The sequence below is a fragment of the Leguminivora glycinivorella genome, chromosome 10 (assembly GCF_023078275.1).
Source record: "Leguminivora glycinivorella isolate SPB_JAAS2020 chromosome 10, LegGlyc_1.1, whole genome shotgun sequence".
Taxonomy (NCBI): domain Eukaryota; kingdom Metazoa; phylum Arthropoda; class Insecta; order Lepidoptera; family Tortricidae; genus Leguminivora; species Leguminivora glycinivorella.
Window position 1 is genome coordinate 15,100,413 of NC_062980.1, and position 16,303 is coordinate 15,116,715.

General features: G+C 34.2%; 2 protein-coding genes across 4 annotated transcripts in view; one reads left to right on the plus strand and one right to left on the minus strand.

The window, feature by feature from the left end:
* The window catches only part of LOC125230249 (arf-GAP with coiled-coil, ANK repeat and PH domain-containing protein 2), a 37,603-nt gene extending 31,619 nt beyond the window's left edge, over positions 1–5,984 (minus strand). For 2 of the 3 annotated variants that reach the window (XM_048135356.1, XM_048135355.1), the window contains exons 1-4: positions 5,829–5,984; positions 5,603–5,719; positions 4,713–4,886; positions 1,897–1,981 (exon numbers count right to left, since the gene is read on the minus strand). In XM_048135356.1, coding sequence (XP_047991313.1) covers positions 1,897–1,981; positions 4,713–4,886; positions 5,603–5,719; positions 5,829–5,881 — 429 coding nt within the window. In that variant the 5' untranslated portion in view covers positions 5,882–5,984. Of the gene's footprint in view, positions 1–1,896; positions 1,982–4,712; positions 4,887–5,438; positions 5,462–5,602; positions 5,720–5,828 lie in introns of those variants that run through there. The other variant, XM_048135357.1, reaches the window with a different exon arrangement.
* Positions 5,985–6,517: 533 nt separating this feature from the next.
* On the plus strand, positions 6,518–16,233 carry LOC125230204 (transmembrane protein 19). The gene is made up of 5 exons (XM_048135286.1): positions 6,518–6,868; positions 7,716–7,964; positions 12,872–13,021; positions 14,067–14,387; positions 14,876–16,233. Exons 1-5 carry the CDS (start codon positions 6,721–6,723, stop codon positions 15,034–15,036), a joined length of 1,029 nt encoding a protein of 342 aa, XP_047991243.1. The 5' UTR covers positions 6,518–6,720; the 3' UTR covers positions 15,037–16,233.
* The last annotated feature ends 70 nt before the right edge of the window (positions 16,234–16,303 follow it).

Consider the following 16,303-nt stretch of genomic DNA (forward strand, 5'->3'; position numbering starts at 1 on the left):
ACAATTAACCAAAAAAGCTAAACGGTCCGACATAGATTATTTCATTGTTATTCAGATTCTAAAATTTCGTTCCGATTGATTAAGTTTTGAAGGAGGAAAGAGTCGAGCGGAACCTCGATTTTAAAGTTTTTTTGAAATATCTTTTGACTGAGTTGTTGTTAATGGACAATTTTTTTTCGATAAATCTAGTTAATAACACTTGTATATTTAACTAAAATTCCCAAGTTGAAAGGGGGGTTCCTTTCCATTTTAACATTTTCGCTACCGTATCCTCTTAAAACAACAATGATTTGGGAACAAATACATTATGCGATAATTACATAAATTAAATACCCGATCCGAGACTCAAACCCAAAATTTGATTAACTGTTTGATATAGTCAGAACAAGATACATTGGCAAAGATTTTAATAGCCCCGTTTCTGCAAGAGTTACGTCAATTTCATCTAACTTTGATGTTTAAAATACCACTTGAACCGGTGAGGATATCAAAATCGTTGCTAACTTATCTTAGACTGTATATGTATTACTTAAACAGATAGTGTTTGTGGTACAGTCACCGGTAAAAATATGTGATTATTTCTATACCTTGTCACATTAACGTCTTTTTGGAAATGTCATACGAAATTGTCAAACGATTAAAAGCGATAAGGTACAGAAATCATCACTTCTAAGCCTAGCTGTGACTGTATTAGGCTGTGGACTGAACGCAAGCGGTCCGACTTCGTTCATACTTTGCTCGAACAAATGTATATAAACGGTCGAAAGATATGCCGCTTGTCGCAACGCTTGCGTCCAGTCCAGTCTAGAGCCATAGGAAATGTTACCTACATTATGTGATGATGATGACATTTTCTATTTTTTTTTTTATAAATGGGCTTACTCTTGACTACAGACTAGGCAAAGGCAAAGACGTGGCCTACAATGGAGTGAGCTCGCCCAGAAGATGCCTGTTCACCCTTGATTTGAAGGTTGTCCATTTCTATAGCTCCAGGCTGTGTATTTTAGACCCTACTACCGCTTAAAATGGAACACAACCATTGGGTTAGAAATTAAGATGAATTTCGACATAACAGTTATTAACAACAAAAGTAGTCAATTATTTTTTTAATGTTATACTAAATAAATAAAAAATAGAACTAACAGGCAAAGTCAAGGATCCTCTATTGGCATTTTTCCACCTCACAGTATTGAATCGTAATTTTCCCTAAAAAATAAATGACATTACTCAAATCTATTTGAAAGGACAATTAGTGTAAGCAAAAACAAGGGGAGGGAGGATAAATGTGGTTGGCAGCTTCTATGCATACTTAAATTAAATTACAATGGGAATAATTTATAGCCTGGCAAAAAAGAAAATAAAAACTGGCAACGTCGTGTTGTCTCGTTTTCTTGCACATACCGATCAGAAAGGGACAACCGACAGTGGTGAGCAAATTTTTTTAATTGCGGGCCAAAATTGGAACGTAGAGGCGGGCCGGATTTACACCAAAAATGTTTTTTTACTACAGTGCTGGCCATATCACACACTATTTTGGCACTGGTCCGCGATGTTTATAGTTACTCGCCCAGCGGTGAACTATCAATATGGCCGTGTCTCTTTTATTTGCACGGGAGTGCTTATCTTTTGTTCTTATAGCCGATAGCTCATAGCTTACTAGCTCGCGGTGGGACCAGTGCCTTTGAAGGACCGGTGGCAGGCCGGATAAAAACCTATCGCAGGCCAGACTTGGCCGGCGCGCCGCACTTGGCATCCCATCAGCTGACACTATAATGTTGCCACTTTACATTTACTCTTTTTTGCCAAGTTACATAAAAATATTGTATTGTTTACTCAATAAGTAGGTAATTATTAAATAGGTTTTATAACTTGTTTTTGTTAATCAATGATAATTACCTGAGAGTTCCTATTTAAAGCTAGATCCAGATCATTTGAGATTTTGTCGAAGTGGTGCTTGCTTTCCTTTACACCTTTAATATCTCTGAAACAAAAAGGATATTTGAGTCTTTAAATTGATCTCCTTGTTTCTATAGTACTTGTACTTTTTAATCGCAACTTTTTTTTTATAATGGTATCGCGCTCCTGGCGCATTCAGCCAGCCGAGTAAAACGGGCTGTTTTCCCGTCGGCTGGCTGAATGCGCTGAATTAAGGATTTAGAAAAAAACGGGAAGGATGGAATTTTGAAAAAGGATCAGGAAAGGGTAACATACTAACATATTACAAGTTATAAATATGACATAACGACTTTGACCGTTTTGAGTGAATGATTCTTTCATAGTCTGCTGACGAGTTTTTTATTTTTGTAAAAATCCTACAAATAATGTTCAATTAGCCATGCGCGAATTCGGGGGACAAGGGTCATGACTCTGCATTGGGGGGCATGAAAATTTCTAACTAAACTAATTTTACTCATCTCAATTAAATGTAAATATTAAATAATGAGTTGTTACGATTTTTAATTTCTAATCTAATAAGAGCAGATGGAGTACATGAAGATGTGTAAGTATTTATATGATTGTTTTATCATATCATGTATGTAACGGAAGTACTATTTAAATGCAATTTACACAAACTAAATAATTATTGAACTAGTTATATAAGATCTTGCCACAATAGGATATTGTCTGTATTTTTATTACAGTTTTATCACAATAATGATGAATCACTTTGTTAACTTACTCAGAACGAATAAATAAAATGTGTATGTATAATATTTGCCTAACTAAAGTAATGATGTAACCAACACTGATAAAATAATTTATTTGGGTTTAGTGTAAATCCCACATTATCTTATTTTGATATAGCTTATTTTGTTGATATCCTGCCATAAAAACTGTTTAGTGGGAAATTTAAATTGACATAAATAGAAATCAAAATTTAAAAAAGTTTTTTGTGTTGCAAATGATTATTCCTTATATTTTTTAACCCCCGACGCAAAAACGATGGGGTGTTATAAGTTTGACGTGTCTGTCTGTATGTCTGTATGTGTGTGTCTGTCAGTGGCATCGTAGCTCCCGAACGGATGAACCGATTTAGATTTCGTTTTACCCCCGACGCAAAAACGACGGTGTGTTATAAGTCTGACGTGTCTGTCTGTCTGTCTGTTTGCCTGTCTGTCTGTCTATGTGTGTGTGTCTGTCTGTGGCATCGTAGCTCCCGAACGGATGAACCGATTTATATTTAGTTTTTTTGTCTGAAAGCTGAGTTAGTCGGGAGTGTTCTTAGCCATGTTTCATGAAAATCGGTCTACATGTCGCGGTTGGGTTTTTTTTGAAATTTTTATTTTGTCGTTATTCCTCAGTAAATAAAAATCCTCAATTCTAATATTCAGAATATATCTATACAGTACCTGAAAAAAAGAATAATGAATATTGCAGAATAGAGTATAATTTCATTTGCTGACAAACAAAGCCATAATCACAAGTTCAGAGCCACTGTGAACGGAAGAGGTGTCAAAACAAGGTTGATATTTGCTTTTTTTTTGTAATTAGTGACTTTTGCTTGCCGCCTAATGATTTTATTTGCCCTATTTCTTTATTTATAAATTCCTTAAAATTAACACTTACAGACAGGCTATACACGTTAATAAGAGGATAGTTTTAGAGACTCATACAATAGGGTACACACTTATGGTCTTATGATTGATTAATAATCAGTAGCTAATGGAACTTGGAGTCCTATTAGCTTCCAGGTATCGGCTACTAATCGAAAGGAATCGCGATTCCGTGCTGTAATGATTGATAACTAAGACCAAAACAGACAAAACAATATCCTCAAGGGGTTGCATCAGTTATAAGGAACGAAAAGGAATTTCAATTTAAAAAATTGATTTACTAAGGCAGCGTCCTAAATAAAATAGAGTGAAAGACGGACAAACAAACAGACACACACACTTTCCCATTTATAATATTAGTATAGATGACCATTGATTCCTGTTCCATTGTAACAAGAATGTAGTATGTAAGAAAAAAAAACCTAAACATGAGACCTAAGAACTTGGCTTGTGTAGTACATGTACACTAATAGTACAAAAGCACGATTCCCTGCACTGTACTAGGCCAAACTACTCCCAAATGATTCTGCTCTTAGTACATTTAGTACACTCACACACGCGCAACAGAATGGGAGCGAAAGGAGCGAAGGGCCGAGAAGTGACAATGATAGCAAAGTGATCCGAGTGATCCAACCGCAACCGAACTAGAACCGACTGACTCGGACCGAGAGCGCGCGAAAACGGTTGATCAGCTCTCAGCTAGTACGAGTGAGAGTTACTGTACATGTCATATGCACAATTTGTCTCTCGCTCTCTCAGTGTACTACTGTACTAAATGTCCTAAAAGAACAAACTAGTGCACTTCGGAGATCATACTAGTTGGGAGCAATCTTTTCAGTGAAGGACCAGGCACAACTCTACTAAGAACACTCCCGACTAACTCAGCTTTCAAACAAAAAAACGAAATCACAATCGGTTCATTCATATGTTCGAGTGCTACAAAGCCACAGATAGACACACAGAGAGATGGACAGACAGACACGTCAAACTCCATTATTCATATGTACTTTTAGCAATAGCATACATCTCATGTAATAGGCTGACATTTTGATACCTAAATCTTTATCATTTTCATTTTTTTTTTAATTTCAAATTTATAACACCCTGTCGGTTTTGTAGGTTCAGAAGAGAGCAACAAACAAAAATAGATAGACTTACACTTTAATAAAAGCTGTGAGATTCTTGAGTACGGTCCTGGAGGCCTGGTCCAGGAGTATGGAGTGGTACTTGTTCATCTCCTGCAGCGCGTGGATCATCCGGTTCAGCGTGGCTACCACCGTCGGGTCCTCCGAGAAGTAACCGCTCAGATCCCATAGTGCATTTGTGAACGCACTACAAATATATTTACAAAGTTTTTAATATGTAATAAAACAAATTAAAACATATTTTTGAAGATGTAAACTGAACAATATTTGATTCAAGTGATTTAACTAATTATTTGATTTAATTGTGTATATTTATATTTAAGTGTATATATATATATTTAAATATAAGGTATATATATTTATGTATTTGTATATATTAGTATAATATTACTTGGGTTCAAATTTTTCTTTTCTATACATAGTGTTTGTTTGTCTATCATGTTTTAATTTGTTTTTCCTCTCAATTCGCTCAAAGGTTGACTGAAAGAGATCCCTTATAGGGATAAGTTCGCCTTTGTACACCATAACTATACTGTATTTCTATGTCCTAACTTGTCTTATGTACAATAAAGTGTTTACATACATACATACATTAACAATTGAATAAGTTTTTATATGAAGGAACCTCCTACAATTTGGTAATTAATTAAAACATATGAAATGTAATATAAATTTCTTGTGACATAGTTATGTTGTAATCGTAAAAGCCTTAATTGTAAATAGTAATATATATCTTAACATTTTTTATAATAGAGTTGTCTTGGGAGTATCTATGGCAATACACAAAGGCATTGTTAATTATGGAATAGCATTCCCACAGCCATAATGAACAATTCAATGATATAACAGTCTCAGATGACTGCACAGCTATGCGTTTGCAAGAAATACACACGACAAGCTTACCCTCGATGAGTCATGTATGTTTTTCCTGATTCTATCATAACAGAACATGCCTTCAGCACTTTATCGAGCTTCAACTCCAAGCCGTCGATACTGGCCTCCTCCGTTTCCAGCTGTTCTCTGCACAACAAAAAAGGAACTCTTACACAAATATTTAACACACACAGCACGTATGGATTTCACTTTCTATCATAACAAGAATAACTTTCATTGATTACAAAATAATTACCGAAATTTTGGCGAATCTCTGAGGCACTCATCGAAATCTATTAAAGGTTTCATAATCAAAACTGTGAATACAATTGCATTGATTTAATTACACGATATGCGATATTTTAATTGAGTGTTTTTATCTTCGTGTCGAACAAAAAACTGGTGATCCACCTCTTTCACAAATCCGACACGAAACGTCAGAACGTCACACAACTGTCAATCAATCGACACAGATAATGCAAAAGGACTGCAAAAATAATTGAGAAAAATACACTAAAAACATTACATGTGCCTATAACATTTGAAGAGTTCCCTCGATTTCTCCAGGATCCCATCATCAGACCCTGACTTGGTGCCAATGGGACCATCTCGGGGTTATACCCGTTCGATCAAAAAAAAAATTTTGAAAATCGGTCCACAATTCTCGGAGATATCGAGGAACATACATACAAAAAAAAAAAAAAAAAAAAAAAAAAAAAAACATTCAGTCGAATTGAGAACCTCCTCCTTTTTTGAAGTCGGTTAAAAAGACAATGCAGGAGGTTATATTTTTGTATAAAAATCATGCTAGCCAACGTAGATAATATAAATTCGAATGTATAATTGTGTTCTTTTGTCAGAAAAATACAGCTGTGTAGTGTCAAAAACAGCTGATAAAATTATCCAGTCAGAAATGTCACTTCACTATCACAGCGGTTTGTGTGGCTTTGCGGCTTGTGGCTAATTGTGGTTAGCTTGAACGTGATTTGTTTTCTTGCCTCCAACAGTTATAAGAGAAAGTTGTAAATAAACACAAATTTATGCTTATACGTGTCTACCTAAACATATATCTGTTAACAAGAAGTAGCTTGTTAGTCTATTGTGGGTCTGATAATAGTAATAATATTATAGTGTAGTGAAATAGTAAAATGAATACGAATAATACTAAATCTCGTATTAAAAATGATCACATCGTGACTGTACTGGTTTGTGCCATAGCGATACCTCTGTCGATGTCTTTATGGATAATTAATTTAATATATACTAAATATATTGCTAAGAACGCAGGATTTGATGGTAAGTTTTTCATAAATGTATAATACTAAAAATGGTAATATGTTCGTAAAGTTATCATGTTTACATGATCTTAATGAGTATATCGCAGTATATCAGTTTGCCAGAATACATACTAGCACATGATGGCCGCGGGAGTAGTCGCCGCGAGATAGATGCCACGTCTAACTGTATTAATTGACGGGTAGTCTATGAATACATCACCTGAATGCACATTGAAACACCTATTGAACTTTATTGCATTGCAACAGGAGTCTATTCTATAATTGCAGTAATAGCAGCCTTGAACTAGGCAATAGGTACACAAGATAATTGAGTGACAATTATAAATTTGATATTTAATGCTCAGCATTTATAATGATTACTCAGCAGTTGATACCTATCTTGAAACATGAGATAGACATACAAGGTATTAAATAACCATACACAATAGGCTAGTTTCCTATACTTAAAATAAAATATTTTATGCCATGCACGAAATAAAGCACCACATAATTAGAAAGAAAAACATGGACAGTAGTTATGTTTAAACATAATTTCTATTTAATAAGTCAAAGAGAAAGATATAAAGTAGATGAATTGACTGTGACGTCACTCCTCAGTATTTCATAGTATTTCCATATAAGCAAATTGTTTTGACAATTCTTAAAAAGAAGCTGATTTGACTAGTAGGAAACTAGCCTATTGAATATATGTCTGTCTGATTTTGTACAACATGCTTGTTTCTGGATGGGTGTCTCTATAGTCTCTATACTACCTTGAGATCTGGGCATACTTGATAGAAAAGTGCACAGTAAGTGAAAATGCAGGGTAATCATCGTAATATTACATATAAAACTTTCTTTTTCAGAGCCTGTGGTCATATCTCCTGCTCGCTGGCTAGCGGCATGTTTCATCCCTATTATGATAGCCTTCTACGGCTACAGAAAAAAAAGTCTCAACCTCAGCGGAGCTTTATTAGGATTCTTCGTAGGATTTGTGTTAACACTCAGCAATTTTTGCTTCCTAGCAACATTGTTTACATTCTTTATATCTTCATCTAAAGCAACGAAATTTAGGCCACACTTAAAAAGGAAAATTGAAGAGGATTTCAAAGAAGGTCAGTCTTTAATAATAATCAAATGTTTAGTAATTTAACTACTCCCTAATCAACCTAAATCCACATGCACAAGGTTTTATAGTAAGGTTTTTTTTTTTACGTTTTGCTGTATTACATTAGTTTTGTTTTGAGTATCATCCAGGTACCTAATTCTCGCTTACTTAATTAATTTACTAAAGCAGAATGTCCAAACAGGATATTTAATATATTTATTGACTGATTAGAAGTTACATAGATAAATATAGTTGGACTTTGGTTTGATATAAACTTAATCTTATTATCTAACTTCTCACTAGACACTTCTTTTAAACAGTCTTCTAATTAATTGGTCACTCATTCAAAATTATGTATACAAAATCCTTTTAAATATTATAAATGTAAACACTCTCAGTCTCACCTCTCCAGTATCTAAAGTCAAATGTTATCAAGTCATACCTCTACAACTAGGTCAATGGCAATTTAAAATTAATATATTCCTATTACGATAATTCAGTACTTAAATAGGAAAGTTTCACTGTCAACAGCATCCAACTTTGCTGGTAAACAATTTGCCACCCAATTTAATTGCCAGGTCAGCATGACCTTGACTAAAGCACAGTATAATAAAGGGTGCTATTGTACAGTATGGCCACTCTCGCTCCCCGCTGAAAGTGCCGCCCACCCCCTCTCGGTTACCTCACAGTTACCACCAGTCAAAAACGCGAACAGTCGGCCTGTCATATTTCACTCATACAAGCATAGTACGCGTTCACCTACACGAGCTTAGACTGTGTGCTAGGAACTCGCCTCTTTCATATATTTAAAGATAAAGATAAAATTAATTATACATATTCATATTATAGCCTTGAATGATCCTATGAAAATTTTAATAGCGCCCGTGTTTGATAAGTTGAGAGACTTGAGCGAGTTTCAGAATCATTCAACGATGCCGGCTGAAGCCCATTGCTGTCCGGCTTTTGCTGAATAAATGTGGCGTCCCTATAATTCTATACAACTTGTATTTAATATGTACTGGTCCAAGAGCTGGCAGGATTTTGGAGTAGGTCCTTGAGGCAACCTGGAAAGGTGCTCAGATGCTTCTCTGATCATAGCCAACATCAGGTCTGCAAGTCTGGCAGCTGGGGAGCGGGGCTTTATCGAGCTATGAATTTTTGAAGATTTAATTTTTTGAGGCCCAAAAAAGGTGTTTGAGGCAACCTGGAATTATTAAAAAGTGAAAATAGAGTTCCTTAGAAGTCGCATAGTATTTATGCCAGATCATTTGGCCGGGTCCTTCACCGTGCCAGAACGGTACAAAGTGGTAAAAAAAAAATTCCAAAAAAGGTTCTTGAGGCAGTCTGTCATTTTTACCAGTGAAAGATGAGGGTCTAAATAGCCATGGAAAAATAATGCCATGACATGAGGTGGGGTCCGTACCCTGCCATTCGATCTTGAAAGTCAATTTTTTAGTTTTTCGTAAATAACTCGTAAACGGTGGCCCGCAGCAAAAAAATATGTTAAACAGAAAATATCTACATAAAATTTCCTACAAGAAAGGTTATATACGTTTTTTCGATAGGATCAATATATAAATGGATAATTTAGTAGGAAAGTTTTTTTTAATCGATTACATGCTCCGTTTTTCGTCAATACCTCGTAAACGGTGGCCCACAGCAAAAAATTATGTTAAACAGAAAATATCTACATAAAATTTTCTATAAGAAAAGTTATATAAGTTTTTTCGCTAGGGTCAATTTTTAGTTGGAAAGTATTTTTAAATAGATATTTGGGCCGTTTTTTGTTGATAACTCAAAAACGGTGACTCACAGCCAAAAATAATGTTAGACAGAATTAATCTACAAAAAATTTCCTACAAGAAAGGTTCTATAAGATTTTTCGCTAGGATCAATATTTTAGTTGGAAAGTATTTTTAAATAGATTTCATGGGCAGTTTTTTGTTGATAACTCGAAATCGGTGGATCACAGCCAAAAATAATGTTATACAGAATTAATCTACATAATATTTCCCACAAGAAAGGTTCTATAACATTTTTGGCTAGAATCAATATTTTAGTTAGAAAGTATTTTTAAATAGATTACATGGGCCGTTCTTTGTTAATAACTTGAAATCGGTGGCTCACAGCCAAAACTAATGTTACACAGAATTTATCTACATAATATTTCCTACAAGAAGGGTTCTATAACATTTTTCGCTAGAATCAATATTTTAGTTGGAAATTATTTTTAAATAGATTTCATGGGCCGTTTTTTGTTAATAACTCGAAATCGGTGGCTCACAGCCAAAACTAATGTTACACAGAATTAATCTTCATAATATTTCCTACAAGAAAGGTTATGTACGTTTTTTCGATAGGATCAATATATAAATGGATAATTTAGTAAGAAAGTTTTTTTTAATCGATTACATGCTCCGTTTTTCGTCAATACCTCGTAAACGGTAGCCCACAGCAAAAAATTATGTTAAACAGAAAATATCTACCTAAAATTTCCTATAAGAAAGGTTATATAAGTTTTTTCGCTAGGATCAATTTTTTAGTTGGAAAGTATTTTTAAATAGATATTTGGGCCATTTTTTGTTGATAACTCAAAAACGGTGGCTCACAGCCGAAAATAATGTTAGACAGAATTAATCTACATAATATTTTCGACAAGAAAGGTACTATAATATCTTTGGCTAGGATCAATATTTTAGTTGGAAAGTATTTTTAAATAGATTTCATGGGCCGTTTTTTGTAAATACCTCGTAAACGGTGGCCCACAGCTAAATAAAATGTTCACGAGAAAAAATCTACATAAGATTTCCTACAAGAAAGGTTCTATACGTTTTTTCGCTAGAATCAATATTTTAGTTGGAAAGTATTTTTAAATAAATTACATGGGCCGCTTTTTGCTGATAACTCAAAAACGGTGGCTCACAGCCAAAAATAATGTTATACAGAATTAATCTACATAATATTTCCTACAAGAAAGGTTCTATAAGATTTTTCGCTAGGAGCAATATTATAGGTGGAAATTATTTTTAAATAGATTTCATGGGCCGTGTTTGTAAATACCTCGTAAACGGTGGCCCACAGCTAAATAAAATCTCCACGAGAAAAAATCTACACAAAATTTACTATAAGAAAAGGTTACTGCAGTTATAGGTTACTACAGTTTAAATCCACATCCACATCACTTTTGTCTGAACTCATTTTGAAATTTGAAAAGCATAGGTATTTGATAAATCCGAGCAAATATAGGTATAATTTTTTAAATTTCCGCGCTTTAACTTTTTTTTTAATCTTCTTCATCTTTTCCGTACATGTTGTATAGGGTAACAAAAGAGGAAAGTAACAAAAATGTATGGAAATTCTGGGACACTTTTTGTCTCCCAGTGAGATTGAAAGTACTCGTGATTCTGAGTACAATTGACCTAAAATTTCCTAAAACAATCAAAATTTTTTTGTTGTAAAAAAAAAGAAATGCTTAAAATGAAATGTAGATTTTTTCTCGTCAACATTTTATTTAGCTGTAGGCCACCGTTTACGAGGTATTTACAAAAAACGGCCCATGAAATCTATTTAAATATACTTTCTAACTAAAATATTGATCCTAGCGAAAAATATTATAGAACCTTTCTTGTAGGAAATATTATGAAGATTAATTCTGTGTAACATTAGTTTTGGCTGTGAGCCACCGATTTCGAGTTATTAACAAAAAACGGCCCATGAAATCTATTTAAAAATAATTTCCAACTAAAATATTGATTCTAGCGAAAAATGTTATAGAACCTTTCTTGTAGGAAATATTATGTAGATAAATTCTGTGTAACATTAGTTTTGGCTGTGAGCCACCGATTTCGAGTTATTAACAAAGAACGGCCCATGTAGTCTATTTAAAAATACTTTCCAACTAAAATATTGATCCTAGCGAAAAATCTTATAGAACCTTTCTTGTAGAAAATATTATGTAGATTAATTCTGTCTAACATTATTTTTGGCTGTGAGCCACCGTTTTTGAGTTATCAACAAAAAACGGCCCAAATATCTATTTAAAAATACTTTCCAACTAAAAATTGACCCTAGCGAAAAAACTTATGTAACCTTTCTTATAGGAAATTTTAGGTAGATATTTTCTGTTTAACATAATTTTTTGCTGTGGGCCACCGTTTACGAGGTATTGACGAAAAACGGAGCATGTAATCGATTAAAAAAAACTTTCTTACTTAATTATCCATTTATATATTGATCCTATCGAAAAAACGTACATAACCTTTCTTGTAGGAAATTTTATGTAGATATTTTCTGTTTAACATATTTTTTTGCTGCGGGCTACCGTTTACGAGTTATTTACGAAAAACTAAAAAATTGACTTTCAAGATCGAATGGCAGGGTACGGACCCCACCTCATGTCATGGCATTATTTTTCCATGGCTATTTAGACCCTCATCTTTCACTGGTAAAAATGACAGACTGCCTCAAGAACCTTTTTTGGAATTTTTTTTTTTACCACTTTGTACCGTTCTGGCACGGTGAAGGACCCGGCCAAATGATCTGGCATAAATACTATGCGACTTCTGAGGAACTCTATTTTCACTTTTTAATAATTCCAGGTTGCCTCAAACACCTTTTTTGGGCCTCAAAAAATTAAATCTTCAAAAATTCATAGCTCGATAAAGCCCCGCTCCCCAGCTGCCAGACTTGCAGACCTGATGTTGGCTATGATCAGAGAAGCATCTGAGCACCTTTCCAGGTTGCCTCAAGGACCTACTCCAAAATCCTGCCAGCTCTCCGTCTATACCGGATTATACAGAAATTGACTGGGTTATCTCACTACCTCTAATAAGGGCGACGCTAGACGAACGATACTCTTTTAAATACTTACTTACAATATAGAATAAACTAAAATTTATTTTCTTTGGTTTTCAGGTGGCCAAAGAAACTGGATCCAAGTTTTGTGCAATGGTGGCATGGCGACACAGCTTGGGATACTTTACCTGATGGATGTTGGGGCTTCTGAGAAACCTATAGATTTCCTAAACTATTATAGAGCATCTTGGCTGTCTATGGGAATCCTTGGTGAGTTTGATATATTTTATACAACTATACATTACCATGAAGGTGGCGCTTTTCGTTGTCAGATTGTGATTTGCGCGTTACCCGTTAAAATGGTGTTAGCATACTCTTGACGACGACGACGCTTGAAAAAACGACGGTAGGCTCAGAACTTTGGCCACTTGTAAAAGTTTGATACGCAGTTTGATTTTTGAGACCATCTAAAAAATACACTCGACGATAATATACACCGTGTTTCACTTAACACTAAAAACCTGAAAACCGTTTGTTCAGAATCGAGAGTAGAATCGATTGAGCTATATCTTGATGGGGGTAATATTTTTATTTAAATTAGTATTATTAATTATTAGTTATTTTTTAAGTGCCTATTCTATTGTATTCGTAATACAACATTGTGTATATCGCATTGCTAGAGGTTGTTTGCCTTTTTCAGTATTTGGGGGTATTAATACTGGCTGGTTACTTGGACGATTATTTTTTCCGCTACGAGTTTGACATTGTTTGTCAGTTTAATCTTAATGTTTATCATAAGTCATAACAAATTGAACTCGTACCTAATTACAACCTTGTCATTTTGAATATTGGGTTTAAATTTGCTTACTGCGATTACCTGTCCAATTTGAAGTTTACTGTGACAAAGCTTTAAAGTGTTTTACAGTGACATCTTAGCTGTCTATTGGTAAACCTTATGTCGTTGTAGTAACGTACACAAATAAATAGTTTAATGGTTTAGCATGGTAGAAAAAAAGTAACCATCAGATTAAAAGACGAATACTCTAGATGAGTTTAGAAAAATAAAAATCAGTTGGGGTGTCTGAGGTTTTGAGTGATACCGGAAACACGTTGTATATTTTCAAATACTTTTCCATTTAAGGACCTTTATAACAATTACATATCGGCCCTGTCAGTCTGCTTTTCGTGGCCTCAAATAACATTATGGAACTTGCCAAAGATTTTTTTTACCTATACAAAACATGAATTTGAATTTTGCTGACAAAATTAGTTTGTTATTGTGTATCTTACATTAAAAGTTATTTTTACTTTCCAGGTGTATTTTCCTGCTGCAACGGCGACACATGGGCCTCCGAACTAGGCACCGTCTTATCCAAATCCGAGCCCTTCCTAATAACTTCCCTAAAACGGGTTCCACCCGGCACCAACGGCGGCGTTACTATCATTGGCACCTTATGTAGTATTATTGGTGGAACCGTCATTGGAATATCGCAGTGTTTGGCAATTTTATATTTCTCGGACAAGGCAGCGTGGGATAACGCGCCGCCTCAATGGCCTATCATTTTATTTGGAGCCCTAGCGGGATTTCTGGGCAGCTTAATTGATTCCCTTATGGGGGCAACTTTGCAGTACTCGGGTAAGCTAATAAAAACTAGTAACGTTACATTTATTTATTTTTTTCCTAGTTCGGGCGCACGTTATCACTGCAAGTAAGATAACTAAACGCATAAATGTAATATTAGCAATGAGGTTTTTTTTTTTTAATAAATTATTCTTATTCTTATTTAACTTTAAATTACCGGTAAGAGATGATACATTGTTGCTATATAGAGTGACAACATAATTTTTCTCCTGCCTCTTTTGTCTTGAATATGCAAAAGCGTAGAGGCACAACAAAGCTATCGTTCTCGGTGGTGCTGTTGTATTAACTGCCAGAATTTTTAATGCTTTTTGCTCTTGCTGTATAATTAACATAAAACTAGCTCTTACCGCACACTAGATGGCACTGCTACCTAAAAATGCACTTCTTTAGGGTGTAATCTCATATATGGTTCAAGCGAAGGCATCACGGACATCTAAATACGGCTTTCTGCAAAATAACGCCTGATTTTTTTTTGTTCACAGGGTTAGACAAAGAAGGCAAGATTGTATCACACTCTTCCAAAACAGTGAAGCATATCAGCGGTAGAAATATTCTGGACAACCACAGTGTTAACCTTATAACTACCGTGATCATGGGACTACTTATGCCTACTATAAGTAAAACTTTTTGGCCAATCATATGATGTAAATAAGACTGACATATAAGATAAGATCAGCAGAGAACGCAATTTCAGACTAAAAACATTAATTGAATTATAAAGGCCTTTTCTCACGAACTGATTTGAGATTTGTGCCTAAAATAGACAAGCAAGTTACAGTGCCGGGCTATAACCGGTGTGTATGTGTAAGGATTTTCGTTTTAGGCCCCTGTTATAAACATTTCTGACATAGGTACTTGAAACTTCTTGCCACGATAACATCATACAATAAAAGTTCATATGTTATTCTATATCACTTTTATGGCTTATACTTATATTTGAGTAATGTGGCAAAGAGTCGAAGATGTAAGTCCACAGTTTTGGAAGACGGACTGTATTTAGATTTTTTCATGGAGAAATTTAACTTAGGAAGCAGCTATATGCGACTATTTTTTATGAGTCAAAAATCGAGTCATTGTTTTTAGGATTAATAACAGTAAGTTTTAAAGGTAACTGGACTTTTTTAATTATCCAATGTACATAACGTAAAATAATATTAGATTGGTTTTAATGAATTAACTGTGTATGATATCTTTTTTATTTTTGAATTAAGTCTTAAATAAATAGGGGATTAATTGCGAGGACGGCAGTAATTCTTTTTTTTTATAATGTTCCTCAGGTTTTATGCAGAGCCTCTATACTAAAACGATACCATACATAAAATTATTCATTTTGAGTGTTATATCAGAACTCAAAATACATAGTTTCAATTTCTAAAATAAACAAGTACAGCTTGGCAAAAAAATATTATTATTAGAAATATTACAATCGCTTTCAAATCGATTTACGGGTGAAAACGGGACAATACTAGAATGTTGCCACTTTTTAATTTCATTTCTTATTATGCCAAAATATTTAGTGGTTGTTGTTTGTCTGTCCGTCCATTTTATAATTTAATTTAAGTTTCATAAAGTGTTTATATACTTCTTAGCATACTGCCAACACGGTTTTTTGGTAGGTTATATGGAAATATTAATTAATTCTCACTCGACGGTCAAATGTAATGTTTTGTAATTTGTATATGTTAGTACTTAATATAATAATATGAGTGAAGATCGTGTTAGTTTAAATCAATATATAATTATATTTGTTGGGTACCTAGTATGTTTTTATGTTGTCAATAAAGTTGTAACATTAGGTGTTAATATGTTATAATTATGTTCTAATAAAAATAATACTTATTTTAAATATATACAGGGTGGCCCATTCAAATCGGTCAGTATGGAAAAGTCTGAAACTATAAGACATACGA